At 40.9% G+C, this 27,031-nt stretch overlaps 2 protein-coding genes across 6 annotated transcripts in view; both read left to right on the forward strand.

Moving 5' to 3' along the window:
* Positions 1 to 173: 173 nt before the first annotated feature.
* On the forward strand, positions 174 to 15,929 carry rbm14b (RNA binding motif protein 14b). 5 transcript variants are annotated; one of them, XR_001858823.2, is made up of 6 exons: positions 176 to 254; positions 2,430 to 2,782; positions 4,701 to 5,706; positions 6,579 to 6,851; positions 8,980 to 9,059; positions 9,867 to 15,929. XR_001858823.2 is itself a non-coding variant. In XM_017719054.2 (5 exons), the coding sequence occupies exons 2-5, from the start codon at positions 2,434 to 2,436 to the stop codon at positions 8,987 to 8,989; spliced, it is 1,638 nt and encodes a 545-aa protein (XP_017574543.1). In that variant the 5' UTR covers positions 176 to 254; positions 2,430 to 2,433; the 3' UTR covers positions 8,990 to 15,929. The 5 variants fall into 5 exon arrangements, 3 of the variants coding, with proteins under 3 accessions (XP_017574544.1, XP_017574543.1, XP_017574542.1); XR_005131761.1 differs by having other exon boundaries at positions 6,579 to 9,059; positions 9,867 to 15,608; XM_017719054.2 differs by having other exon boundaries at positions 8,980 to 15,929.
* A 1,984-nt stretch (positions 15,930 to 17,913) lies between these two features.
* Positions 17,914 to 27,031, forward strand: part of actn3b (actinin alpha 3b) — a 41,033-nt gene continuing 31,915 nt past the window's right edge. The window contains exon 1 of the mRNA XM_017719052.2: positions 17,914 to 18,048. Within this exon, the coding sequence (XP_017574541.1) occupies positions 17,914 to 18,048 (135 nt within the window). The remainder of the gene's footprint in view (positions 18,049 to 27,031) is intronic.

Below are 27,031 nucleotides of genomic sequence, written 5' to 3' on the forward strand. Positions count from 1 at the left end.
TTCTTCATCTCCTTCTCTCTATCACTGTCGCGCTTCGTTGTGTTTTTTTTTAGTTGAGAGGGTTTTACTAGCACGGCGGCTGATTTACATGAAGTACTGACATAGCGATAACAAGAGTAGTCATACACTCTCTCTCTCTCTCTCTCTCTCTCTCTCTCTCTCTCTCTCTCTCTCTCTCTCTCATTGGGAAAGAATGCCCGTCTTTACTGAAGAACGGAAGTGGACCGACCATTTTGAAACCCTGCACCGCTTAGGTAAGATGGAAGATTTCAGATTTTTGCCTCTCTCTGTGTTTATATTTTAAAGATTTACTAAATCTGCGAGTTTTTAATTTAGTCTGGCCGTTTCAGATGAGATGTGAACTGGTTTTGTTGTATCCATGGCAACAATTCGCTGCCGAATTGTAAGCGCGACGGGCGATAGAGAGATAGAGAGGCGAAGGCAGAGGTTTCGGGGAGAGGGCACCCGAAAAATCCCCCCATACAGCCGAATGGCGACGAACGGCGAAAACGAGACACGAAAACACAGTTAATATCTTTGTACTGATAGCGTGTCGGGTTATTATCGCCTTCCGTGTGATGAGGGAATGCGTTTTCAGCCCGTGTGGTGTCAGAATAGTTGCGGCGTTCACAGATCGCCCTCTTGTTGCTTTTACCATTCGTGCTATGCTAGTCGTCCCAGGCGTGTGTTGTTGACGCCAGCTGGCTATAAAGGGAACGACTGGTCAGCATTTTTCAGACATTAATGTGTTATGGCAAGTATAGACCACAGCCTTGTCCTCCTCTGGTGCCGAGGAAGGCGACCGCTGGTTAGCTCTGACGAGTTTTACTGTTTTCAAACCGTTTTCTTGAGGGATTGAGGAAGTGTGTTTACACTGTGCGCCACTGCGTCAGTAGACCAGCTTCAGTTTCTTTGTGGGGCATTTGTGCTCAGAAAACGCACAAAAGAAGCCGTCTGTCCCATAATGCTGTCTTGTGGTGTTAAAAAAGTCTGCAGCCGTTCATAAATTAGTATTTAAGTCCACCTAGAAATCTTATTTAGGCTAAAACTACCACAAAGGGCATCATATTGATTTAGTCTCAGTTTTCTTCGATATTCATAGCACGGATTTGAAAATAAAAACAGTGATATGAGTATCACCTGTAGCTTCCTTATACAAAAATACGAACCAGAAACCTGGTTCAGGTTTCATGGAACAGGCAGGGCATTTTTTATTAGTACTGCATCAACACACCCACAGGCATTTCAGTTCCTGAACCCAGCATGTTGGTAGTGGAAAGCACTGTTTCAGCATAACTGAATGGACTTTGTGGCTTCCTCTGCTGTAGCTGATGAGATATGACAACTCTGCTGCCCTTTCACCTTCTCTCCTTCATTGTCCCTTTCTTTGCCTTAACCTCTGTAAACCCTGAGGTCCAGTTTTCCCCACACAGATTAAAGTTAAGCCTAGACTAAAACAAATTTTCATTGCTGATTCACCGTTGGCACCGCAGCTGAAAAAGGCCTGGATTTGGGTCTACTTTTCATTTTCTCACTCTTATAACTACACAAATGTGTTCTCACCTGCTTTGTTTGCTAAAGTCTGCACCAAAGTTTGAGTTTTTGTTGTGATAATATATGTCAGTGACCTTCGATTGGTCAGAAATTTGGTGGATACAGGCACTGTTATATAGACATTTGCCTCCATTAGTGCCAGAAAACAACCTATTTTTATGTCAACTTTTATTGTGCGTTTATACTAAGAAGGGACATCTTTCTCACTAAAAACATTTGATGAACTGCATCATAATCCAACCTGCATGTTGCATAAAAATACAGATGCTTAAAGTTTAGCTGCGTCAAAACACACACTGCAACAATATGAGCTGTAAAGAGTTATATTACACAGATTATGTGGACCGTACAGTGCTCACCTGATTTTAAAAGAGAAGAGTATGATCTACATTTACAGCATTTGGCTGACACACTTATCCAGAGCGACTTACAATTTGATCATTTTACACAGGAAGGAAAAGGAAGTGTTAGGAGTCTTGCCCAAGGACTCTTATTGGTATAGTGTAGGGTGTTTACCCAGGTGGGGATTGAACCCCAGTCTACAGCATAGAAGGCAGAGGTGTTAACCACCACACTATCCAACCACTGATGGATGATCCAATGATCTGACGTTGAATTCCCCCTTTTGCTGAGGATTTTTGTAAAAAAAAAAAATTGCATTCCCACCAGCAGACTGGACCAGGATTCACATGAAGGCATACTGAGACTAGTGATTTTGAGAGCATCACGGTTCCATTGTTTGGTGCAGGTCTGAGTAAAGGTGGAGTACTCACACCTGTCTAAACAAACCAAATAAAAAGTCTGATTAGTCTGTACCAAACAAGGTAGATGTGAAAGATCTTATTTTAATCAAGACCCTCTGTCTGTCTTTCCAGCGTGATGGAGAAGGGCCATACAGTGAAGCTCTTTGTGGGGAACCTGGCCCTGGACACCACACAAGAAGAACTGTCTGCCATCTTTGAGGCCTATGGCCAGGTGGTGAGCTGCAGCGTCCTCAGGCAGTTCGCCTTTGTTCACTTGCAGGGAGAGGGCGCCGCTGAGCGGGCAATACGTGAGCTCAATGGCCGCGAATTTAAAGGTCGAAACCTGGTGGTGGAGGAGTCCCGGGGACGCCCACTTCATTCCACTAAAGTGTTTGTGGGGAATTTGAGTGGCATGTGCACCACAGAAGACCTCAAGGAACTCTTTCAGACCTTTGGGAAAGTCTTGGAATGTGATAAAGTTAAAGGTAAGAAACGTTTTCACAATTTTTTGTGGAGAAGTTTCCAACATGCAAAAATAAAATGCCCAAAAGCAGGACTGCCCAATCCCAGATCCTGGAGATTTACCAACCTGCAGAGTTTATCTCCAACCCTAAAGTAATGCACCTGATCCAGGTGATAAAGGCCTTTAGGGGCAGGTTCAGGACCAAGATTGGGCACCCTTTAATTAAAAAAAACTGTCTGTCATAAGAATCTGTGACCTTAAATGGCAGACCTTAGGAATAAATCCTTCCATTTACAACACTGCACTGAAGTTTTTGGACTAAAGGCCATGCAGTGTTATCAAATATAGCATTGGGCTTGGAAGTCAAAGCGAAGCATTTAGTCATAAGCAAATTTAGGCTGTCATTGTCAAATTACATATTATGGTGAGTTTCTAAGTAAAAATAATTTCACAATGTCCTTTACAGAGAACACATTTCATTGCACTGCTAAATATCATGGTTTTGGGGGAAAAAAATATAGGTTATGAGTTTTGTTGCAAAATGCCATATTTAAGTTGAGGATATGTTAACTTATTTTCACTTAGAAAAATCTACAAAACCATGTGATTTAACCATAAGTATTTAACCGCAGTCCTTTGCATGCGACCAACTCTAGTGCTTTATCTTAAATATGTTGTCCCCTCACTCCCAGTTCACACATGAAAACAGCACATTCCCCTAGTAGACCTATTGTAGACATTTGAACTGTTTTGCATCCCTCCTGTGTATGCTTGTGTATTTATAAATTGCTTTCATTTTACTAGACTGTTGATAGTAGTTGGTAGCCTGTCCATTTGGTCAAAACGGAACGTGATGCACTGCAACCAGTGGAAAAATGAGGCATTTTCTGTCCAAGTAGGATCCACACAGGTTGTGGAATTTCTCTAGGAAATGTGGTCATACTGAGAATAACGTCGCAGATTGACCACATCTGTTCAGAAAATGTAGCATTACTCAGAATTTACTTCTTTTTTCTTGCTGGTTTCATTAAATGATTAATACATTTTTAGATAACATTTTATCTTATCAAACAGTCAGACTTTAGAGTCTTGCCATCCACTGTCATGTCATGATGATTGGTGGACGTGTCCGTTTTACATCTCATTTTTGCATTAATTTGGTTTATTTAAATTGTACGTATAGGCTAGCTGCCAGATGCTCAGTCAGATTTAAACAGTTAGAGAAGGCATTGAAGAATAGGTCACTTCTGCTACAATAGAGCTACAAAAGATGAGGAATTCTGTAGAAGCCGCTTTATTATGTCCAATGTACGAAATACCTCCTAGTATTAAAAAGGACCCATGTTTGATGACAGCTCCAGCTTTGGCTGGCTGCTGACTCAGTCATCATAGCCATATTGATGCTAGCAACAATGGCAACAAAAGGTTCATCAGTTCTTCTTTTGAAATGGTCTTTTCTAGTTAGGTAATGTGATAATCCGCGCATGTCTGGGGAAGTTGGACAGGTTGTCAGATTACAAACATGCTCCAACATATTGTAAAGTTTTTAGAAGTATCTTGGGAATACTTACAGTTGCTAAGCTATGAAGGACTAACAGGGTAAACATCTGGGTGAATTTGCTACAGCGCTACCCTGAAGCAGACCAGTACGACGTCTATAATTAGTAAAGAACACTAAAGACAGAAGCTGACAGATTTGTGGGTGAAGCAGCGGAACGATTTTCATTGCCAGAATTTGTTTTTGAGTGTCTGTTTTTCCCTAATGGATACATAGTGTCATAAGAAATGTATTTTCAGGAATCCCTGAGAATTTTGATTTTAAGACATTCAAGAGGTCCAAGAGGTTAATTAAGGAGTCACAGACGCCATTGGACCCACTGTATTTCACACCTTGATAACTGATGTTTGCTTAATGACAACTTGGCACTCCTCTTTTACAGGCTATGCCTTTGTGCACATGGAAAACAAGGAGGACGCGTTGCAGGCCATCGAAGCTTTGCATGGCACTTCCTTCAAGGGACGGCCACTCTCTGTGGAGCTTTCTAAGGTTCAGCCCAGCAAACAAACCCCCACTGGAAAGATCCCTTGCGTGAGCTGTGGAAAGCAGGGTCATTATGCTGGAGAGTGCCCGAGTGGTAAACCTGCCCTGGAGCAGTATCAGAGTCAGGCAGCTGTTTTAGCCGCTGCTGCTGCCGCCGCCGCTGGACTTCCATTACAGGTACAACAGAGTGTTCACAACTCCGTCTACAATACCTCCACCTTTGACCCCACTTACGCTGCTCTGACTGGACTGACTGCTGCTGGAGCAAGGGCAGAAGGTGGAACTGCAGTGGCGCCTGCGGTCTACGGAGCGCTAGCTAGCCAAGTTTATGGGACGGTCGCTAACCAGCTCTACGGGGGCACGGTGGCTAATCAAGCACTCAACACCGGTGCCAGTGCGGCTGCACAAGTTTACGGCTCTGTTAACCCTGCCCTCTATGGCCAAGTGGCAAACGGAGCAGTAGCAGCTGCTGCAGCCGCAAGTGCCGCCTATGGGCCGCAGGTTTACACGCCTGCAGTCGCTAACCCTGTGTTCTTAGCTGCAGCGCCTAGCATGGAAGTTCCTGCAGCTGCAGCCGCCGCTGTTAACCCAGCCTATACAATGGCTCCTGCCATCTACACGGCCAGCCCCGCCTACAGTGCCCTGGGAGCGGCTGACCCAGCAGCCATTTTTGAAGCGGCGAGGGCACATTACTTCGCGCAGGGGCAGCAAGTGCTAGCAGAGCAGCAACAGGCTAGCGCAAAGTCTGGAGAGAGGGACAGGAGCCCTCTCAGAAGATCTGCACCACTACTGCCTGACCCAGTTATGAAGCCCTTCATGTACCAAAGGGCTAAGCGCAGAGCGCTACTGCCTACACCTGCAGGCCGGGAAGAAGCTGCGAGCCAGGAGGAGGATTCTGTTGCCAGGTGGGTCAATTAGAGAGTATATTTCTGATCACATCATACTTCTTGTAAAATGTTTGGGGACATCTATCTTTTCTGATCATCTTTAATACAGAAGTTTTTTTTTTTTTAAAGATGGTTTTCAGTGACTTAAGGTACTTAAATTTTTAAAATTGATTTTATGAAGCATATAGTTTTTTTTCTGCAGTTTCTTCTTTTTCATAAAAAAAGTTATTTATAACTTTTATTGATACCCTTATGATGAACTGGTGCTGTAGTACTAGAGTCCATTCTCAAGACATTTATTAAAATTATTTTACTCAACCAACTGCTGCTTATGTAAATATTTATTTGTATTTTCTTTCCCTTACCAGTCATCAACGCCTAATGACTTGTGCTCAAGCAGCTCAGAACAGATCTGTTGTTTTTATTTTTTTTATTTTGAGTTGCCATTGGCTAAAGTGAAACTGCAGAGGTATAATTCATTGTTAAATGGCTCAACCAATTTGAAAAGTCCAAGAAATCTGGACTGGAAGCAGGTAAAGACTAGTTAAGGCTTGGTCTTGAAGTGGATTTTTTTCCTTTGTGTCTCACTCTTGACTCAGCCTCATAGTCTTTTGGACTTTTCGCTTGGTCTTCACCTCTTTTACACTCTGCCTTGACTAGTAGACATTAAAGATGTTCTTGACTAAAGTCCTGTTGTAAGCTGACAAAAAAAATCTTAATTTTTTTTTTAAAGCTGGGTGTCCCCAAAAACCTTTGGTGGACTATGTAACAGTGTATGTCCTGCATGTAACCAAGCAAAGTGACGCTGTTTTTTTTCCTGTACTGATTTATTTATTGTGGGGGGTTTGTGTCTGTGTTTCTGTGCGTGTCCTTATTACTTCCTCTTTCAGATACTATGCAGAGTACTACCAGCAGTACCAGCAGCTTGCTCAGTACCCTCAGTACCCAGCAGTCCCTTACCCGGCCCCTAACCCCATCGCCACGGTACCTGCAATTCCTGCCCTCCCTGGTGTTCCTGCCCCTCCGGTGGCCGCGCTGGATGCCCTCAGGCCAGTGCTGCCCGCCGCCCCCGTGCCTGCCGCTGCCGCCATCGCCGTGGCGACGCCCCGCGTGTATGAGCCTCCGCCGATTCCGCCGTCGCGCAAGGAGCCCCTCCTCCGCCGGTCCGAACTCGCCCTGCACCCCCCTGAAACGCCCTTCCGATAGTCTGCTCTTACTTCCCCTGCTGTGCCCCCACCTCGCGCCATGTCTGTGACACTGTGTGTGTGTGTGTGTATGTGTGGGTTGGTGGGTGGATGTGTAGGTGTGGGTGGGTGTGTGTGTGTCTGTCGCTGTGTGAGTGGTTTGTGTTTATGGGGGAGATGTATGTGTGTATGTATGTAAATGTGCATTTGTGTGCAGGTTCTGAGAGGGTGGGCGCCTTTGAATTTTTTTTTTTATTATTTTTTATTTTTTTATTATTATTATTATTTTTTTTAAAGACTGGAATATCTGACCTTGGTTCTGGTCACACACACACACCCAGTGTAGCGATCCAGGGTAGCGAAAGGGAGAGAACTGCATTCATACACAATAAAATATATACATGTAGTCACTCTGTTTAAAGTCTCTGAAACCTTAAACCTGTAGACAGTTTTAAGGTGTAGGCTAGACATTAGCCATGTGTTCTATTTTTTTTAATGCTTTTTTTTATATACAATACAATGTTAGTAGCCTATAAATAATGTACTTGAGATTTTTAAGATTTGCTTGAAGTAGATATGTGAACTATTAACCAGTTTACGTATATATATATATATATATATATATATATATATATATATACATACACACATACACATACATACACACACACACACACATACATACACACATACATATGCATATTATCGATTAGAGGTTGATAACACTTTGATAAATTGAATGTAATGTTTACTCCAGAGGTGTGTGAAGTGTAGAACCAGGGTTGGACGCTGTTTTTACATGTTTATGTGTGTGTGTGTTTGTGTTTGTCTTTTGTCTTTGGGACTTTGGCCACATTTATGTGTGTTTCATGTTAGGCCCATTGGTTGCAATGACAGGCATTCACACACAAACGCACACACATGTATTTAGGGAAAATGCCTTGATTTTTCTACCACGGTGCATAAACACACCTCCCCCCGTTACATCCCAATTGAGGAGAAAAAATAAACAGTCAGTGAGGGTCTTTATCACCCCCCATCCCACGTCACCCATCCTGAAAGCTGAAAGACACTGTGAATTCTCTCCCCTCCGACTTTTATCTACCTTAACGTAGCTACAGATATCACCACAGTGATAAATGGGAACTAAACAATTTAAACACTTTTTAAAAATGTAAATTGTTGTAGCTAGTTGCCATTAGCTGGGATTGGTCCTCTGGCCTGCCTCTTTGTGTAACAGGGCTTGGTCTTCACTGACTAACAGAACTGCCATTTTGCGTAGTGGATGATTTTTGGAAGTGTCTTATTGATGATGCCTATCATGTTTTTATAAATATAGTAAAAGGGACTCAAATATCATTTTTTAACAGAATACTGTTAAATACTCTCCATAAATTTTGTTTACAGCCATGAATGAGGAAAACGTAGCTTTCCATCTTGTAGCTTTTTACAGAATAATTGTTTATAGCCAAATTTTCTTTTCTTAAGATCAGCCAAAATCGTGTTTGCCAGTGGCTTATAATTCTTATGCCTTAGTAAATGAAATGTATCATGGTTTGCTATTTCTTGATTGTAGTCTTAAAATGTGAAACTGGATAGAAGGAGGTGTGCAGTAAAAGTGCTGTATGCTATGTGGTGCTGTGGCATGGGATTAAAAGAATTGGGAGATCGCTATCAGTTTCTTTCAGTCTTCTTTTTCATTCGCTGCTCAGTCTCACTGGACTATTCCCCTCCATCTATCTCTCTCTTTTTCTCCCTCTCACTCCATCTTTCTTTGCATCTGCCTTTAACTGTGTGTCATCTACTCATCAGTGGTTCAGTACCTTACACATACCTACACAATGAAGAGGCCATGTTTAATGGAACTGTCTGTAAGAAATGTCTTCATTTGTGTAGTTTGTGTCGCAGTAGCACTGTTTTTGCTTCAGATGTTTTCATAGGAAAAAAGAGTCTATGCATGACCTTTAGGAAAAATGTATTCAACCATAAAATAAAGAATGTCTTCAAACATTATGAAAGTAAAGGGAGAACATTTTATTTTTGCTTATTTTTACACTTTTTATTTTGATGATGTTTCATGATTGTTTTTCTTCTATGAAACGCCCAGACTCAAATGAATTGGAGCCCTGAGAGGAAGTGAAAGGACTAGAGACTGCCCCCATGTCCCTCTGTGTTTCTGTGGATGGGGTAAGTTGGGGGTAACCCTCCCTCTGTCCCCTTAGCTTTACCAAAAATTCGCTCAACTGGCTCCAAAGGAGCTGCGCTACCCAACGCTGCCAAACCCTTCACTAAATAACTACCCAGCGCCGCCCATTAAAACCTCTACTGTACGAGTGTTGAGTTTACTACACTGGCAGACGTTTACTTTGTTTTTTTTTGTGAAGATGTGAACAGCACTGGTTTTGGGATGTGTTGATGCTTTGTGCGTACCAGGAAAACACCAGCACTCTTAAATGCTGTGCTTCACAGAGTCTTTTTGGTAGCCCTGGTGGGGCTTAACAGTAGTTTTGAATTGTCCATGCTCCACCCGCTCCACCCAATCTTGTTCCAAGGCTGGGCAAGCTTTGTAGAATATGGTAAAAAAAAAGTGCTGTTCAGCCTACAGTGAAATATGACATGATGGAAATGACTGTCAAATTTGCCAACCTGCATAAAGTCACAGACAGTATGACCTTTCACTCATAGAAATAATGATACAAACAGTGATAAACATCATTTGAAAATAATAACACACTTTTAAGTTTAGGTGTTGTTACTAAAAGAGCTGTGTTAGAATTTCTCATTAGGTTGGATAGGATCCTTGCAAATGTTCTCTAAAGCTTGTCCGACCTGGCAACAGTTGCTACAATAGAACGCATTTGTGTGAGGAGCGTGGATAACTTGGTTCACTTTGGTTTCTGTGACATCTCTTTAATTGTGCATGTTACATTTTTTTTTTCCTATTTCAAAACCCAAAAGCAAAGCTTTCTGACTCCCTTGTCCCAACTGAACTAGGTCCCCCAAAGGAACAGAATGGTGGACACCATGCGGTGTTGGTGGGGGGAGGACATTTAGCATCGCACAATGCAAAGAAGTTCTGTCTCTCTCCATCCAGGTAAAAGCACTGTGCCTCGCCCCGCCCCCCCTTCTTCCTTTCGTCCACCCAATAGCGCCTGCGCCTTTACCGAACACCTGCCCTTCTCTCCCACCACCCCACCTCCCCTCTAGTCTCCACTAAACCGTCAACATAGCCACAGCCAACTGGGCTTCTCTGTGGCCACAATAGGATGCTGCCGAAAAAACGCAACAACTGACCAGTTTTGCTGTGCCGTCAGCTTGAGTGACAGCAGGGGCTGATGGTATGATGATGATGATGATGATGTTGATGTTGTTGCTGCTGCTGCTGCTGCTGCTGCTGTTGGGCTGATGTTTGTGCTGCTGTGAGTGAAGGGTGAATGTGGTGGGGCTAGGATGAAGAAATAAGCGAGTTAGCCAGTGGTGCCAGAGTGTGGAAGTGTTAAAAAGCAGTAATTTCCAACCCTTGTCTTGGAATCCCTCCCTTCCCTGCACATGTTGGTGTTTTCAATGCTCAAAATCATCTGATCCAACTAATAAGCTCATTAACAAGCCTATCTGGTGTTGAAATGAATGTGTTGTTGTTAGCAAGGATTCTTAACCCCTAGTCCTGGAGCCCCCCAGTTTGCAAGGTTTCGAGTATTCTCTGAAGCAGTTAATCAGCTAATTGTCTGACCCTTTATGAGCCGTTTCATGTCATTGCAGGGAATAGTTTTGTTCAGAAGACTGGGCTCCCAGGACTGAGAGCCACGGTGTAAGACAAGTGTTTCTCAACCTAGTCTTTGCCCCAGGTCCATATTTATGAAGCCTGTCAGAGTATGAGTGCTGATTGAGGATCAGATCTTTTGTACTGACGGGCACAGATGAACCTTATGGATATGGGTCCCAAACTAGATATTTAGTTATAGGGTCAAATGTGTTGGGTACTCGGACATGGCAATAATATCAACCTTTTGGAGGTCCACAAGAGCTGGGTTGGCTAACACTGTTAAAAAGCAGGGAAAACATAATAGTTGTCACCAAACCTCCTCTTGTGCGTCCACAAGTGTTCCACGAATTTCTGGGCCCTGTGCAGATGCCGTCTCTATCCCCTTCCCTAATGTTAAATTGTACATCAAATCAAAGCCCCTTGAACACCCTGTCTATCTGCCTGCCTACCTACCTATACTTTTTTCCTCCAGCTTTGAAATTCTTGGTTCCAACATGCAGCTGACCCCCTTCTCACCCAACTCTAATGTAACTCATCCAGCCAATTAAGGACATTTGAAAACATTCATTAGTTTGAGAAGGTGTCGTATATTAGGGTTGGAACCGGACCCTGCAGGACGATACCTCTCTAGAACTAGATTTAGCAACTGCTATACTAAGATGTACAGGGAAGGGGTTCTACAGGACAAGGCTTGGGAACCACTGTGCTTAATGGAAGTGTTTGGATAGAGCTGTTGCTGTGGTGAAGAGTGCTTGGGTGTCAGTCTGTCCAGTGTCTCAAGGCTTGGCAGGTGTGGACTTCGCTCAAGAGCCCCACCTAGAATATCGCCGATCTCGCTTGCCCTTCCCCCTTCCTCGACTCCTTCCCTCCTTTTTATCCCTCCCCCTTCCAAGCCCTTCCTGGAGTTTGTTCGCCGTACACACAGCTTGCCGCCGCCCTCGTCGCCTCCCCAAAACCGGCTCTCTTGAGTTTGTTCAGTGTTACGCACATGCTGCCTAACTGCCTGAACACACCCCTGAACCTTCCCTTTTTTGCTGGACATGCTCTTCAGGGCATTTGACTTCTTCTTCGAGGGCTTTTGGTTCATTTTATTGTTACATATTGACAGGTACAGGCTACCCTTCACCCCTAGAGGGCGTGTTACACTATTCAAATAATAGGTGCCAAAGGGGTTTTTTGAAAATATGATATAAAACAGGGTTCACCACTCTTAGCCACAAAGAGCCAGTGTAGCTGTAGGTTTTCTTTTCAACCAGGCTAGAACACGGCTCATATATCTAATCAACTGTATGAAGAGTGAGACCAACTGATTTAATCTGAGAGGAATCAGGTTTGTTGGTGCTTGAATGGATTGAAAGCCAGCGGTTACACTGGCCCATTGTGGATAACCTTACTGATTTAGAAATCCAGCTTCCAGTCCTGGATTTGGTAGACACTGGTAATTAATTGAACTGATGATTTGCCTGCTATTGACTAGGCCACACCATACCAGTGATTTAAAAGAATCTGGGACTGGAAACTGAATTCCATCTGTGGAGTTGACGACCTGTGTTTTATTGCATCACTCCCAAGAACACCTTTAGGCACCTTTTAGCCATAAGTGAGTAGAACCAGATTTTGTTCCAGAAGGACCAATCAAAGGTCTGATTCTGTTGATCAGTAAGCACCATCAGTATTGATTAGCTAAATCAGATTTATTGTTTGGTAAGAGCTGGAACAAAAGACTGTGCTCCCTCGTTCATGGAGGTCAGACTTTTTGCTGGCATCACAGAAGTCTTCAAGTATCCACCTGAGGTATACACCAGAGGTTGAGCATATATACAGTACCTTTCAAAAGTTCTAACCCATCTGATTAAATGTCTTAAATCGTTTGCTTAAAAGTCACGTAGTTATGTTTAAGTCAAGTTATGTTGATTTCTATATAAACCAATATTTCCAAAGCAGTTTTTAAAATGCCCCACAGCTGCAAGTACTTTTCAGCAGAATATTAGTGTTCAGCATATACCTACCTTTTTCAAGCTTGTTGTTAAAGTATCTCAGAATTCTGGCTCCATTTCCTGAGAGAATGCCTAGAGTTTGCAAAGCTATATTAAAGAAAAAAGGGGCCAATGTGAAGAATCTAATGTGATTTAAATTTGTTTAGCACTTAATATAGCCACTGCATAATTCCTCATTTCACAGTTTTGATGTCGTCGCTATTATTTTAAAGTGTGGAAAATAGTAAAAATGTTAATCAAACTTTTGACTGGTACTGTACAAGCACATTGTACATGAATGTGACTTCAGGTGACTATGAATGCAACATCTGGTGAATACTTACTTGAAGACGATTCAGTTGGCTTGGTGTTTTCACTGATGCCATCTGTGTGAACATGGCTCTTCAGGGGGAGGATGTGCCTACCCTTAATATAATTACTATAATCTAAATATATCACCTCTGAGAAGCAAAAACACTCATCTTGTTCACTTTTGCAATGGGAGTATTTTACAAAAGTTTTCAGCTAAGGCCTGTGCATCTCAAAATGAGATTTTTTTTAAGAATGTAAAAGGCAAAAGCTGGCCCTTGGTCGGTATATTTTCCAGTGGCCACCGTGAAGTGGTTTGTGAAAACCTCTAATCCTCCCAGAGAAACGTCCTATAAGACAAAACCTCCGCAAGCCTGAGCCACCTGCAGATCCAGTTCCATCTCAGGGCTCCTATAGGACTTTTCCTTAGCTGGGGAGATTGAAATGTAGGTACACTAGAAGGTGCTGTTGTCCTTGCTTTGCCAGGTCGTATCACATGTTCAGTGTACGTGGGTTTGTGTGTGTGTGTGTGTGTGTGTGTGTGTGTGTGTGTGGGAGTGTTGTTGTAGAGGAATCTCTCATTGCAGTGCCAAAATATGCAGAGACTGTGGCTTCCTTACGTTTACTAACACACACACACACACATGCACACCCTGTTCTGATATGTCATGTATACACTTTAAGACACCTGTGGACAGAAAAACTTATGGGGGGGCAGAGATTCTCTGTTCATTGTCACTGAATCAGTTTGCCAGTTAAAAAAGCAGTTAGAATTGTACCATAGAATAATGACTTCTGTTTCCTATCGCTTTTTATTTTAGTAAAAAAAAGAAAAAGAAAAAAAAGTAGGGCAAAGTACTCAGTACACAGTAATCTTTTGTGAATAGGTACAGCATCACATAGCATAAGGAGCTTGTTTTTTGTTGTTGTTGTTGTGTTTTTCTTTTTTGTCCCCCCCCCCCCCCCCAAAGTCAAATTGAAATCACAATGGACCTTTTACCATTGTAACGTTTACGTACTTGGTCATATTAAATGAACACTCTGGCCAAAAAGACAAATGTAACCATTACCGCATCTGTTGCAGGTATGCCTACTCACCTCTCACAGTGGTAATCAGGATTTGTTGAATGCCAGTGGGTTCCCAATTATTATGTAATACATGTTTGGAAATGTAGTGCGAGAAGACAAAACCTTGAATTCTGTCATACCAGTGAGACTGAGGGATAAAATGCAGTATTGAATATTACGAAACTTAAATGACCTATTAACAGCTAGTTTTAGGCTGGAATGTCCCTTTATGCATGACTCATATTGTATGTATGTGCGTGTGCGTGTGTGCGTCTGTGCGTGTGTGTGTGTGTGTGTGTGTGTGTGTGTTATTTTCCCTGTAATCTTACATCAAAATGTAATGATTTTTACCCATCTTGATAACATTTTCTGGGTTTTGATCACATCACAGTGCATCAGCAGGACGGTAAGGATAATATTAAACAACAATATCATGTTCCACCTCCTCCTCGCGTCACTTATCATTGAGTGAAAATGCTTAGCTAGCTCAGAGATCCTTCCCGATACCGACACATGCCTCCTCGCTTTATGGAAGGATTGTTGACTTGATGTTTTATAAAGAACAAATTTTGTAAATGAGTGTGAATGTGAAAATTTTTGTACGAAGAACTAGATAATGGAAAGGTTCTGTATCAGTTAAAGGTTCCATTTATGAGATCACTATCAGCAGATATTTGCTTAAAGATTTGACCTATATTTCAAACCAGTGGTGAAGACCTCTTTATTGCGCTCCAGAAGACAGGACATTTAGGTGACTTTGGGTTGCTGTGCTAAAACGTCTGCCTTTAATTCATTTTACCACATTTGTGACCTCATACAAACAAGTCTGCATAATTCTAATCAAGGTGTATCGCATCCTGATGTCTACATTTTAGAAATGTTTATGTATTGGCATTAGCCTACATCGTTGAATATTGATAAATATCAAATATTGGCATCAGCCCACAATTTCCATATCAGCGCATGCCTGGTTTTCCCTAGAACTATATGTTCAAGCTAAGAGCCTCGTAGGAATTTTCTGAGTGGCTTGAGAGACAGAAATAAAGGTGAAAGGTGAGTATTCTCTGATGTGTCTGTGTGAACTTTGGTCTGTTAGCACTCACCTCCGGTCTTCTAAAACAGCAGTAATGAGTCTAAATACATGTGATACATCTGAGGCTCATTCTCCAGCAACAAAGTATTTGCCCCTTTCCTTTCTCCTTTTACTCTCATGGCTATCCCAACATCCACAGCCACCTCCATAGCCTCGTATGATAAAGTTTCTTTAGACATGGCACTGAGAGATCCCTCTTTGATGTTTTATCTAATGTTCCCTTTTTTCTTTTTTTTTCTTTTTTATATAACTTTTTTCCTCCCTATTCAAATTCTAGTTCAGATATGAAGGAAAAAGTGAATGATGTGGCAGGTGATTGATGAAACTATTTCTATTGCAGGCGATAGGATGTATATTGCCCACAATTATATCACGTTGGACAGGGCAAATGCATGCTTTGTAATAATGTCAACTGCAAAAACTTTGTGACTGGATAAATGTACTGTTCTACACCAGCTTTTGCATGCATACGGTTTGTCGTCGCATGCTAATCTTTAATAAACTAGTCCTGTAAGAAAGGTTGCATATATTGTCTTTTGTCTCAAGTATTTGTAGCCCCACAACTAAAAGAATCATTTTAACAAATAATATGGAAGTTTTGTTTAATTTAAATGCCTTGTACAATTGTTTAAATACAATAATATGGGTTCGAAAGACTTTAAGTCTAGAGAAGTTAAGGTCCTGAATCTACCACAGCATGTACCATTGTGAAATGTGCACAACCAAATGAAGTTTCCTGAATGAGTTGTATTCATTGTGAAACTGCCTTACAGTTGCAGCTTTACTGCTCTTAATGACAGGTTGGGGACATTGTTTGAATGTCACAAGTAAACTGTTTAGCAAACAAATAAGAGTTATGTCTTTACTTTGTGTCCAGGAGTCACCTGCCTTGCACAATTCAACATTTTTCCTGTACCAATAAACCAGATTCAAATTATCAGCTCTTTACTAAAGCCTGCATAAGTTCATCTCAGAGTTCTAGAGCAGATAACATCGGCTTCATCCCATATAGGTCCGTTTTGGACAATATTAGTACAAATTTAGTGCAATGTTTGGATGTAGTGGTCATTATTATGTGACCTTTACAGGGCACCATATAGGGCATGGGGAGCTATTGGGCATATAGTGCTCTATTTAGGGTGCATGAGTCATATTTACATGACCATTGCCACTGGCCAAAGCCAAATGGTACCCGATTGAACTAGTTCAGTGTTGGGGCAACTATTCTGTGACCTATGTAGTGCACTATGTAAGAGGTGGGGCTGAACCCCAAATAATTCCCAGTCGGAAATATAATGCAATATTTTGGCGCAGAAGCCATTGTTTCAGTAACTATGTAATGCAAGTAGGAAGTAATAGGACATGTAATGCGCTATTTAGGTGTAGGAATCTTTTTCCTCAGGTATTCCCACTAGCTGGATCCCAAGTGGTTCCTTTATATACACTGTGTACTCTTTACTTCATGATCTACTATGGCAGGCATGTCAAACTGGGGACCTTCCAAGGCAAAGTGCTTTGGATAATAACGTTTATCCTCATCTCTCACTCTGATTTCAGTTCGTGAAGGCCTTGCTAATCAGTTGAAGAGCTGATCCATGTGTGTTTAATGGGGCAGTGTGCTGAAGTCTGCAGTGTGTTGGCCCAAAAGGACTAAAGCCTGACACATGTACAATGTAGTGCACTATTTTGGGAATAGGGTCCTATTAAATATGTACACTATTTAGGTGTGTAACTCATTTCTACATGATCAATGTCACAATCGAAATCTCAAGTGGTTCCCAATTGGACATACATTGTACTATTTACTTCATGACTTGCTATGTAGTGCAATATTTAGGGGCTAGGATGTTGGTGAAAATATAGTGCACTCTTTAGGTGTAGATGTTATTTGTATACTATCCTTTACTTGCCATTAAATATGTAGTGATCTTTTTGGGTCTTGTAGCCATTATTTTATTTACCATGTAGTGCACTTTACAGGAGCAGAAGCTGACTAGTGCACTATTTTGCTGTACAAGTACTTCCACTACCTGAATCCCACGTGGTTGTCTTACTGGTTATTTACTTCATGACACACTATGCAGTGCGCTATAGGGTAAAAGTCATATTTGCATTATTATTGCTGCTGGCTCAATCCCAAATGGCTCTCTGTTGAATAGAGATAGAGATAGGAAGCTGCTGTAGTAGTGTACTAACTTTTTACATGGGTTTTACAGTTTTACATGAGTGTTGCCAGTGGTGGAATCCAAGAGATCCCTGTTGAACATGCAATACACTATATGGTTAATGGAGCCATTTTTCATGACCTGCTAAGTAGTATGCAGGGTGCACTGAGCCATTTGAGACTAAGCCACTAAACTGAACAGGGCCAGAGCAGTTTCCTCCAGCACTTCAGAGAAGTGCGCTGCCTTAACTGGTTCAGGCGTTTTGTCCATTCCAAGGGCAACAGGTGTCAGCTGGGTGGTGTTCAGTGGGTGGGCCTTTACCACAGCCCTGCCCCTTTTCCTCTGGCCTGACTGGACTGTATCTTTTTTCCCCGCCTCCCTCACCTTTTTGGGCGCCGAATTTGATAGCCCCCTGTGGCTGGGGTGAGTAAGTTGCTCTGCTTTTTCAGCAAGAAAGAGCAACTCCACACACAGGAGCTCCGGACGAGTGGAGTCTGGCCCTTCTGCCTCCTCAGTCTCAGCCCCGAGGCTCTCACCCACCAACAAAACAACACACAGTCGGAAAAGGCTCGTGCATTCCCTAAGACCCCCCACGGAGGGTTGAGAGGTCACGTTCTCACACATAAGCCTTGTTTTGTGGTAGAAAGGGATAAAATAGAGAAAAGGCATGATGACGGCTGTCGAGACACAGGTGCAGTACAACACTACGTACACGGTGACCACGGATGAGTACATGATCCAGGAGGAGGACTGGGACCGGGACCTTCTTCTGGACCCCGCCTGGGAGAAACAGCAGAGGAAGGTAGGATCTGTTCAAAGTGGCCAAATGCATTCAGAGCATCAGGAAATTACTCTGTGCTTGTGGGGAGGAGAAACACTATTAGCTATGGAGTATTTAAAATGTTTTCAGAAGAGCTAAGTGTAGGTAGAGATGAGTTTACTCGTTCCATATATAACTAGTTTCAGCTGTATTATATCAGTTTATTTCTGTGAAAAAGAGAAGAAATGACCACCTTCCCCTCTCATGTCTACTTCAGTTCCTATTTTCTTTTACGGGTTAAATTGCAGTCTGTTCTGCTGGTGACAGTAGCCTATACTAAGGCCACACCCAAAACCACATGCTGCAATATACTATGCATAATATAATACTAGAATATATGCACTGTGATAATGAATACAGACTTAATGGTGGTGCACTAATTTAACACCCTGTTTAGTGTGGTAGGATGAGGTTTTGGATTGGCTTCTTTAAGACCAAAAGTCTCCTTAAAAAGAGAGAAGAACTGAACCTAACAAGCTTCACATTCTGTGCTGGTAGGTGTTGTATGTACTGAGGAGGGAACATAGCATCTGCTTGAGTTTTGTAGCTGATGCTTCTTTACTCCTGCTCAAGTTGGTATTTGGTGGCTACTTTTATGATGTGAGTCATTATTCTAACTGAAGTGATGACACTTTCATCTGAAACTGGTTTCAGGGTCCTCCACCCTCCTCTGCTAAGAAGTCAGACATGTTGGCCTCGCAGCTTCCTCAGTGTTGTCTTACTGCACCCCCGCCCTCCTCATAAACTGGGGGCCTAAATATATCCAGACCTTCATCAATTAAAGCAGGTGATAAAACCATATCACTAGGGTGACTGGGAGTGAGCTCAGTCTGCTAAGGCCAAACAGACAGAATTACACTCCACTAACAGTGGAAACCTTAAAATAATGTGCGTTTAAAGTAAAAGTAGCTTTAAGTGCTCATCTCCCTGTACGTGTAGTCTACAGACAGAAGTGGGCTTTTCCCAACACAAGTTAAATGTAAATGCCCTTTTGCTGCTATAGGGTCCAGCAGGTCATTAACCTGTCAATGAATGTGTAGCTATTTTTTTTCACACCTGTTTCCGACAAGCCCCACCTCCTGCGCTAGGATTGGCTTGTACTTCGCTTGTTTAGCCTACTAGCCAATCGTAGCGGAGGAGCTGGTGCACTACTAAACATTCACAGCGCACGAGCAGGTGCTCTACCAGCCGGTCATAACTGCGGTGGGCGAATGTCCGAATACAGGTGGGATAAAAAAAGGCAGAAGTGGCCATGGCAACGCGCTGCGTTTCCCTTGACTACCAGCTGGTGGGGGCGCTCGCCGATCGAGACGAGCGCGCGACAGGTGCCATTTACAAGGCCTCCCAAAAGGAGCGCGTTCCAGGCGTGACGTCGGCGCGTTCCGATCAAAGAATAACCAACCAGGACAAGTTATTTATTAATTTATTATTTCTCAGAAGAAAAGAGTTTATTACATGGCTTTAAAAATGGCTTGAAGCCAGTTTTAAAACCGACGCAGTTTGTTTTGGACTATTTTCCTCAGACATGCACGTTGAAAATAAATGTCTAAAAAAGTCACATGACGTAATTTTTTTTGTTGTTATTTAGAAAAGAAAAAAAAACTTGGCTTATTTGTTGCGTTTCAGTATTTGAATATATATTTTATCAGCGTGTGCAGTGTATATATATATATATATATATATATATATATATATATATATATATTGCATTTTCAGAATATAATTTTAGATTGAATTACTGATTCAATTTATAATATTTATAATATTGAAATACTGGTAGAAAAAAAGCAAATACATTTTTTTTCTCAGAAAAGAATATTGTTTGGCTTATATTCTGACATTATAAGTACATTTTTGTAGGTGTATATTTAGCAAAAACAAAAAACAAAAACAACAACTTCACCTTCATTCCTTTGTATAGAGCTTTTTGAGGGTTACTTAGTAAAACAGCAGCATGAAATGATTTTTGTCTTAAACCAATAATTTTCATTGATACAGTTTTAGGAGTCACATTTTAAAATTTGTTACTTTTTCTAAAGCTTATAAACGTAAAGCTTATAACTCTATTCTAACTCCAGCTCAGCCTGATAAAGGTGAAAGATCTCGACAGATGGCAGTGCAGAGAGTGAGAGAGAGGTGGGGGGGGGGGGGGGGGGGGGGGGACATCCTTGGGGGAGCCAAGGCTTCATTACAGTCTGCAAATAAACATGCACTAAATATACTCTCAAACCTTGCCACTCCTCCTCCTGTATCCCTCCCTTATTCTCTTCATCCTCAAGCCAGTCTTTCCTACACTCTTCTGTCAGCGCTATCACCCTCTCTCTCTCCAGCACAGAGAAGTGGCACTATGTCAGTTGTCACTATTTTAATGGCAGGACATTTTTAATGGCGAACTCTGGACACATATGGACAGAACATAATTGGTTTTCTTGAAAAGTATAGCCACTGAGTGAACTCCCCATCAATGTTAATCTGGTTATATACCTCATTAATGTCCATATCTGAAACTGTACACATGTTCTCTGAGGTTGCCTGATGACAGAAATTTCAACATTTTTCAAATCAAATAAACCACACTGCTAAAAGGTTTTAAAGACTTCCTTCAACTTAATTCATATTAAGCCTAGTCTTTTGGTCACATGAGACTGCTTATTTTATTTCATGAAAATAACCAAATAAATAAAAAAAACAAATAAAAAATGAAACAAACTAAGTAGTCTCATGTAACCATCCAACTGCTAGACTTAATATGAATCAATCAAACTATATATTTTTAAAAAGTAAGCATTTCATTTCTTAAATTTAATACATATAAACTCTAGTCTTTTGGTCACATGAGCTGATTTTGTGTTGCCAAAATCCAAATTATGAAAAAAGAAAGATTTCAGGCAATAAAAAATTTGTAAATGAGTACTTTAGATACAAAACTAGACAAAATTTTGTCACTGTAGACAAGGAGCCCTGAAGGGCTGAAGTGCCATTTGTGGTGGTCCAAGGGCCAGAAAGACAAAACAATGTTCAAATACTGATGGTAGGTGGGCTTTAAATTGAGTTTTTGAGTTTTTTTGAAATTATGTTTTATAATGTTACACTATATTTAAAAAAATTCAACTTTACAAGCCAAATAAAAGTGTAATAAGTTTTATATGGCGCAGCTATAAAATAGGTTTCTTCTCTTATTGGACCAGGGGCCAGGGTGGGGCAACTTTTTGGCAAATCAAAACAAATTCCTTGGCATTTCTCTTTCATACTAAATATAGTGGCTATGAAAGAGTTCATAATCTGTTTATTTCAGTCCTGTCAAAAGTAAGTAATATGTAATTACATTAGCATCTCTCCACGCTCTTGTTTTATACCTTTCCAGTCAATAAAACACAGCACAGTCAGCACTTTCCTCCCTCAGTGTAAAATGCAGATTATCTAATGTTGCCATGTTTTCAGTTTATTAGTCAAACAGCCCCCTAGGATATTTTTTTTCCTCTTAACTTTGTCCATCATTTGGAAAACTTGATTTCTTTCAGTCCTATCTTCTCGCATGAGCATTAGAGCTCAGGCCATCAGAGCAGAGGGACCCTTCACACTCTTCAGTTATGCAGAGAGCAGCTTAAGGAGCTGATATCATTACATGAATATAGAAAGGGCATCATTTTGTGGTGAAATGAATATGAAAGGGGGGCTTATGCACCTGTTCTTGCCCCCTACCAGCAACTTTCTACAGAACACACACACATATACACACGCACACACAATGTGGGGCCAAAGTCATGGTAATAAAGAGTTTGTCAACGCGCTGTTTCATCTGATACGTTTCCATAGGCAGCAGAAAATAGAAGTGACTTTTCTCAGCGTATCCCTGCTGTCGACTTGTAAAGTTTGAATCTCATGCCCCGTCCTTTAAATAGCAGATGGCCTACAGTGTCCCTACTGGCCTCAGAGTGTCTGTGCTGTGCTGCTATTGCCGGGAATGTACAAAGAACATAATAAGTTCATATGGAATGAGCTTCAGGATCTGTCAAATCCATTATCCATATTAATCATATAGCAGGTACTGATTTTCTGAGCTATATGAGCCAGCACTGTCTATACAGCTGATTTAGCCCTAGCAAGTATGATATTTCATAAACTGTGGACATGTGTATAGAACTGCATCAGCTGTAAAGACACAATGCTATTACACTTGGATGCATACATCAGGACAAGCTGTAGTTTTAAATGGCTTCTATGATGGAAAATCAAATTTTACTTGCCTTTTTAAAATGAAAGAAATGTATACATTGTGAAAGTTTAAAAAAAAATGTGCTCTTTCACTCCTGAGTTAAATGAAAACTGAACTCCAAAACCAGGCCGCTCTAGCTAGTGAAGTCATGAGCATGTTTACATCTGACCACCTATTCAGCCTACAGCGATTTAGCTCTGCCCTATCACGTTGATGTGATAGTGTCACTGTTTACAGTGTGTAGCAGCACAACTGAAAATTTGGGGGAAAATGAATACCAATGCACAATACTGGAATTTTGAGCAGAATGCTCTTATCCAATATTTACCATTTACATATCTACTGAATCCAGTACCAATCCTGATACAGGCTGTTAGAAAAAAAATGTTCTGTGCAGGTACTTTTTGTATTCATCCAGGTACAAACAGTATAATTGTACCCTTAAAAGGTATAACAGTGGTTTTAAGGTCCCACTATGTACCTTAAGTAAGTTTTACCCAGATGAAAAGTATGTATTTGTAACTTTTTGGGCAGTCGTGGGCTGGAGGTTAGGGAACTGGCCCTGTGACCGGAAGGTTGCCAGTTCGATCCCTAGTGCTAACAGCACATGTTGCCCAAATTGCTCCCCGGGCGCTGTGGATAGGGCTGCCCATCGCTCCGGGCAAGTGTGCTCACTGCCCCCTAGTGTGTGTGTATTCACTAGTGTGTATGTGGTGTTTCACTTCACGGACGCATTAAATGCGGAGGTGGAATTTCCCCGTTTGTGGGATTAAAAAAGTATCACTTAACTTTTTTTAACCTAATATTTTAAATCAGAAAAATAAAATAAAAAGCTTGCAGACAAGACTGGGTGTGTGGAGTCAGTAAAACTTAGAAAATATATACAATATACAATTATGATTAAAGGTACTGAGATGTACCTTTAAGAGTACCACCCCACTGACAAGAGGGGTACTGCTCCAGGGACAGTTTCCTTTTTTTCTGAGACTATATAAACATTTGTAAAATGTACCTGAATCTACCTGACTTATTGATAATATAACATTTAAAAAATAATAAATGTAACATTTATTTCTGCAGAGTTGCAAATATACTAAAATGAGTAAAATGCAGACATTTTAGCACAGTGTCACCTAAACATTGTGCTCTTCTGGAGTACAATAAATATATTACCAGCATTTCAATCTGATGCCTCTGTTTTGTAAAACAACGATCTGCAGATACTGATATGATTCTGATATTATTGTGCATCTACAAAAGCATACGTACAGTTCTTGGGTGTCGGGAAGTAAATGTATCTTTGCAGTCTCCTAGACGTTCAAAAGGAGTAGCTGAAATGTATTACTGCCCATGAGGACTTAACAGTTTGTTCCATACAGTGGACTGGACTTTTTGAATAAGGCACAATACAGGGGAGCCAGTCAGAGCAGAGGCTGAAAATGATCATATAGAAAATGGATTACAACTGTTTTTGGAATGTAAAACCACTAATATTTTATGCTTCAAGGAAAAAAAAAAAAGTATATGAAGAGTATAGACAATGGGCTCGATAAACAGCAATGATGATCTAAAGTCAGTTCATAGCTGATGTAAAGATTTTACTCTCTTAAAGGTTAGAGGTTGCAGTGTATGTATTTAGTGACCACACAAATGTAAACACATCATCAGTCACTCATAGCAGTGCAGTGGTGCTTGCTTGTGAATGAGAGAGTTACTTCTAGCTTAAGGAAACTATAAATATCACTACCATAGCCCAGACTGAGGACCTTATTAGCTAACAAACATGTATACACCAGGGACCAGTCATCCCTGATCAAATTAAGTTGACGTCTGTTGGGCTAAAGTATGAACCTATCTATTTCTGCTAATCATTAGTTTGACTCATGCTGGTACTGTGGTTTTAAATCATTTTTAAAAAAAATGTAAAATAAATTTGTCCAAAATTATAAAAGAACTGGAGAGGATTCTACAGCAAGAAAGCTACAGAACTTTGGAAATGAAGTTATAATAAAAAAGTAATATCCAGAATGCCTTAGTGGTGATCAAACTTCAAGTTAGATAACTTTAAAATACATAAATATAAATGTCTAATTACTGTAAATAATTTATCATTAATATTTGTTTAATGCTAGTACACGATTTATTGTTAAACCTTAACGTTGCTTTGAAAAAATTATTCTAATTGACAAAAATCATTTTTGTTTGTAAGTCAATTCAATATACATCATATAAGTTATTATTAAATTAAATAAGAAAGTAATAATATGACAAGTGATTCCACACTGGCAGTTTGGAGTGGAATTCTGTAAACTGTACTGGAATGTTGAGCATATGCTTAGACAATTGATGGGATGACTACTTTTCATGTTCCCCAGTGTGATTGACAGATACAATATGTAGTACAATGTTCTACAATATTAATTTTTAATGAATCAAGAAAGTTGCATTTCTTTAAAACTCACTGATGCAAACTTAAAAACAGACTTTTTTCCTTTTTCCTTCCTTTTTATGTTTTCAGAATCGATTTGCTTTGCTATAGCATCTAATAAGATTACATGCTAAGTCAGTCACTAGAAACCCAGATTTATACCAGTGCTGGAGTTATAGATCTTCAAAAATTCATTTTCTTGTTGATAATGTTGACCTTTTCACCCCTTTCACCTCTTTCTCATTGACCCTTGAGCTATAAAACCAGGCACGAATATACTCAAATGGAATATATGGTAGATCTGTTTCACTTCTCTCACAGCGTTATACAGTATATCACTGTGCTATTTTTCACCTCGCCCAGCGATATATGATACAGCACTGTGCTCTATTCCACTCTCGCATCCAAACTGCTTCAGGTGTCTGGGAGCTTAGCTAATGCTAATATGATCACATTCAATGACTTACCATGTGCTTCTTTGATATTTGATACTTTAAATCGCAGGCTTATTATTCAGTTAGTAGTCTGATGAGTTATTATTCAGTATCTGCTATGAAGCTAATATATAAGTTCTGTAGTAATGAGAGTGAAGAATTTAATAATAGGCTCATATACAATCCTTTAGGGTTTAAAGGGTTATTTGACCAAATTTAGCTCCACCCATAAGTGAGTTTTTAGCAGTACATTCAACCTAATGAGTATTGCACAATAGATTGCTGTGGTGTTGGATTAGACCAGTGGTCACCAGCCCTGGTCCTGGCCAACCCTGGATCCACTTTCCCGCAGAGTATAGTTCCATCTACATTCTTCCACACCCATTCCAACTAATAAACTTGATTGGATGGATCAGATGCATTGGCATCAGGTTAAAGGGAGGCCATCATTTTGGATGCTGGTTGGAACTAAACTCTGCAGGAAAGTAGATTTCCAGGACCAAGGTTGGTGATCACTGGATTAGAGCTGCTACATATTGTTGGATTATAAAGTTATGCTACTGAGGTACATCATGTTGTTGTTGCTAATTGAAATTATACAAATTACAATTTGCTGCAATAGTAATATTACAACAAAAAGAAGAGAAAAAAAAGTACAGACAGTCTGTTCTAACAGTGTGCCCTGCCACACATATTCAATTCAATAATGCCCACTAAATTTCCGCATTTGACAAAAACTGAGCTGTCTGCTACAGTGTCTTCTTCATTTCATTGGTAACATTCTGTAAAGCTTGTCAAGTGAACTTAAAAAGAACACACTAGCGAGTGGAGCATGTACAGGTCGGGTGGTGGTCCATCCATTCAATGCCTTTATACCATTTAAAAGCACTTTAAGATGATCAGCTTTAGTCTCTTTCTACAAAAACCACTACACTTCCATGCTTAGGTTGTTTTGTGGTCCATTCCTATTGAAGGAGCTATTCAAATCAGGGCACTTGACACTTTATCCATTGCTGACACCAGGTCCTAAGGCTTTGAACACAGTGGCACTAGAAGGTCAAAGGTTAAGTTCCATCCATTGCTACAGTCTTTTCATTCTTCACTACACAGTGGCCTTCTATTACTGCAGATATCAAAGCACGTAACAGTCAATTCATTTTCTAAAAGGACGCAATGCCTTCAACATGAATTGAAAGTGGTGACCTGTATGCTAGCCTGGCCTAGATCAGTGGTCCCAAAACCGGCCCTCAGAGACTCCTACATTTTGGCTCAATTCCTGTTTCCAACACATAGAGGATAGAACAAAAATATGGGAGCGCCCTAAGGACCGAACTGAGAGCCACTGGCCTAGATCACTGATTGGGGCTTGGCTGTTACTTTAGTTCTGGATGGGGTTGATTAGTGTTACCTATGTGTGTTACCTGTGTGATCCTGATAGTATGATGTCATGAATTGCTAATTTTATCTCAACTGGAACAACTCTAGTAACACACACACATACTGAGAGAAAGAGAGAGAGAGAGAGAGAGAGAGAGGTAGGAAAAAAGAGAACGGAGGTAGAGAGAGTGTATGCAGATCAAATAGCAGTGGCTATTCCAGAAGCTGTGTCCTTGTAGGGCAGCTGCTATAAACTACCAGACTCAGGCCTCAGGAAGGATTGAGTGTGTGTGTGTGTGTGTGTGAGTGTGGGCATGCATTTTTGTGTTTATTTTTGTGTATGTTTGTGTGTGAGCGTGTGCATTCGCTATGTTGTGTATATTCAGGTGTGCATTTTTTATGTGTGGGGTGATGTCAGCTACATATTTAGAGCAGGCTTTAGGGGGGCAGATAGTGGATGTATACAGCTGGTGATGAGTCTGAGTGATATTAAAGGCAAACTTGCACTGT

The sequence above is a fragment of the Pygocentrus nattereri genome, chromosome 2 (assembly GCF_015220715.1).
Source record: "Pygocentrus nattereri isolate fPygNat1 chromosome 2, fPygNat1.pri, whole genome shotgun sequence".
Classification (NCBI taxonomy): Eukaryota; Metazoa; Chordata; class Actinopteri; order Characiformes; family Serrasalmidae; genus Pygocentrus; species Pygocentrus nattereri.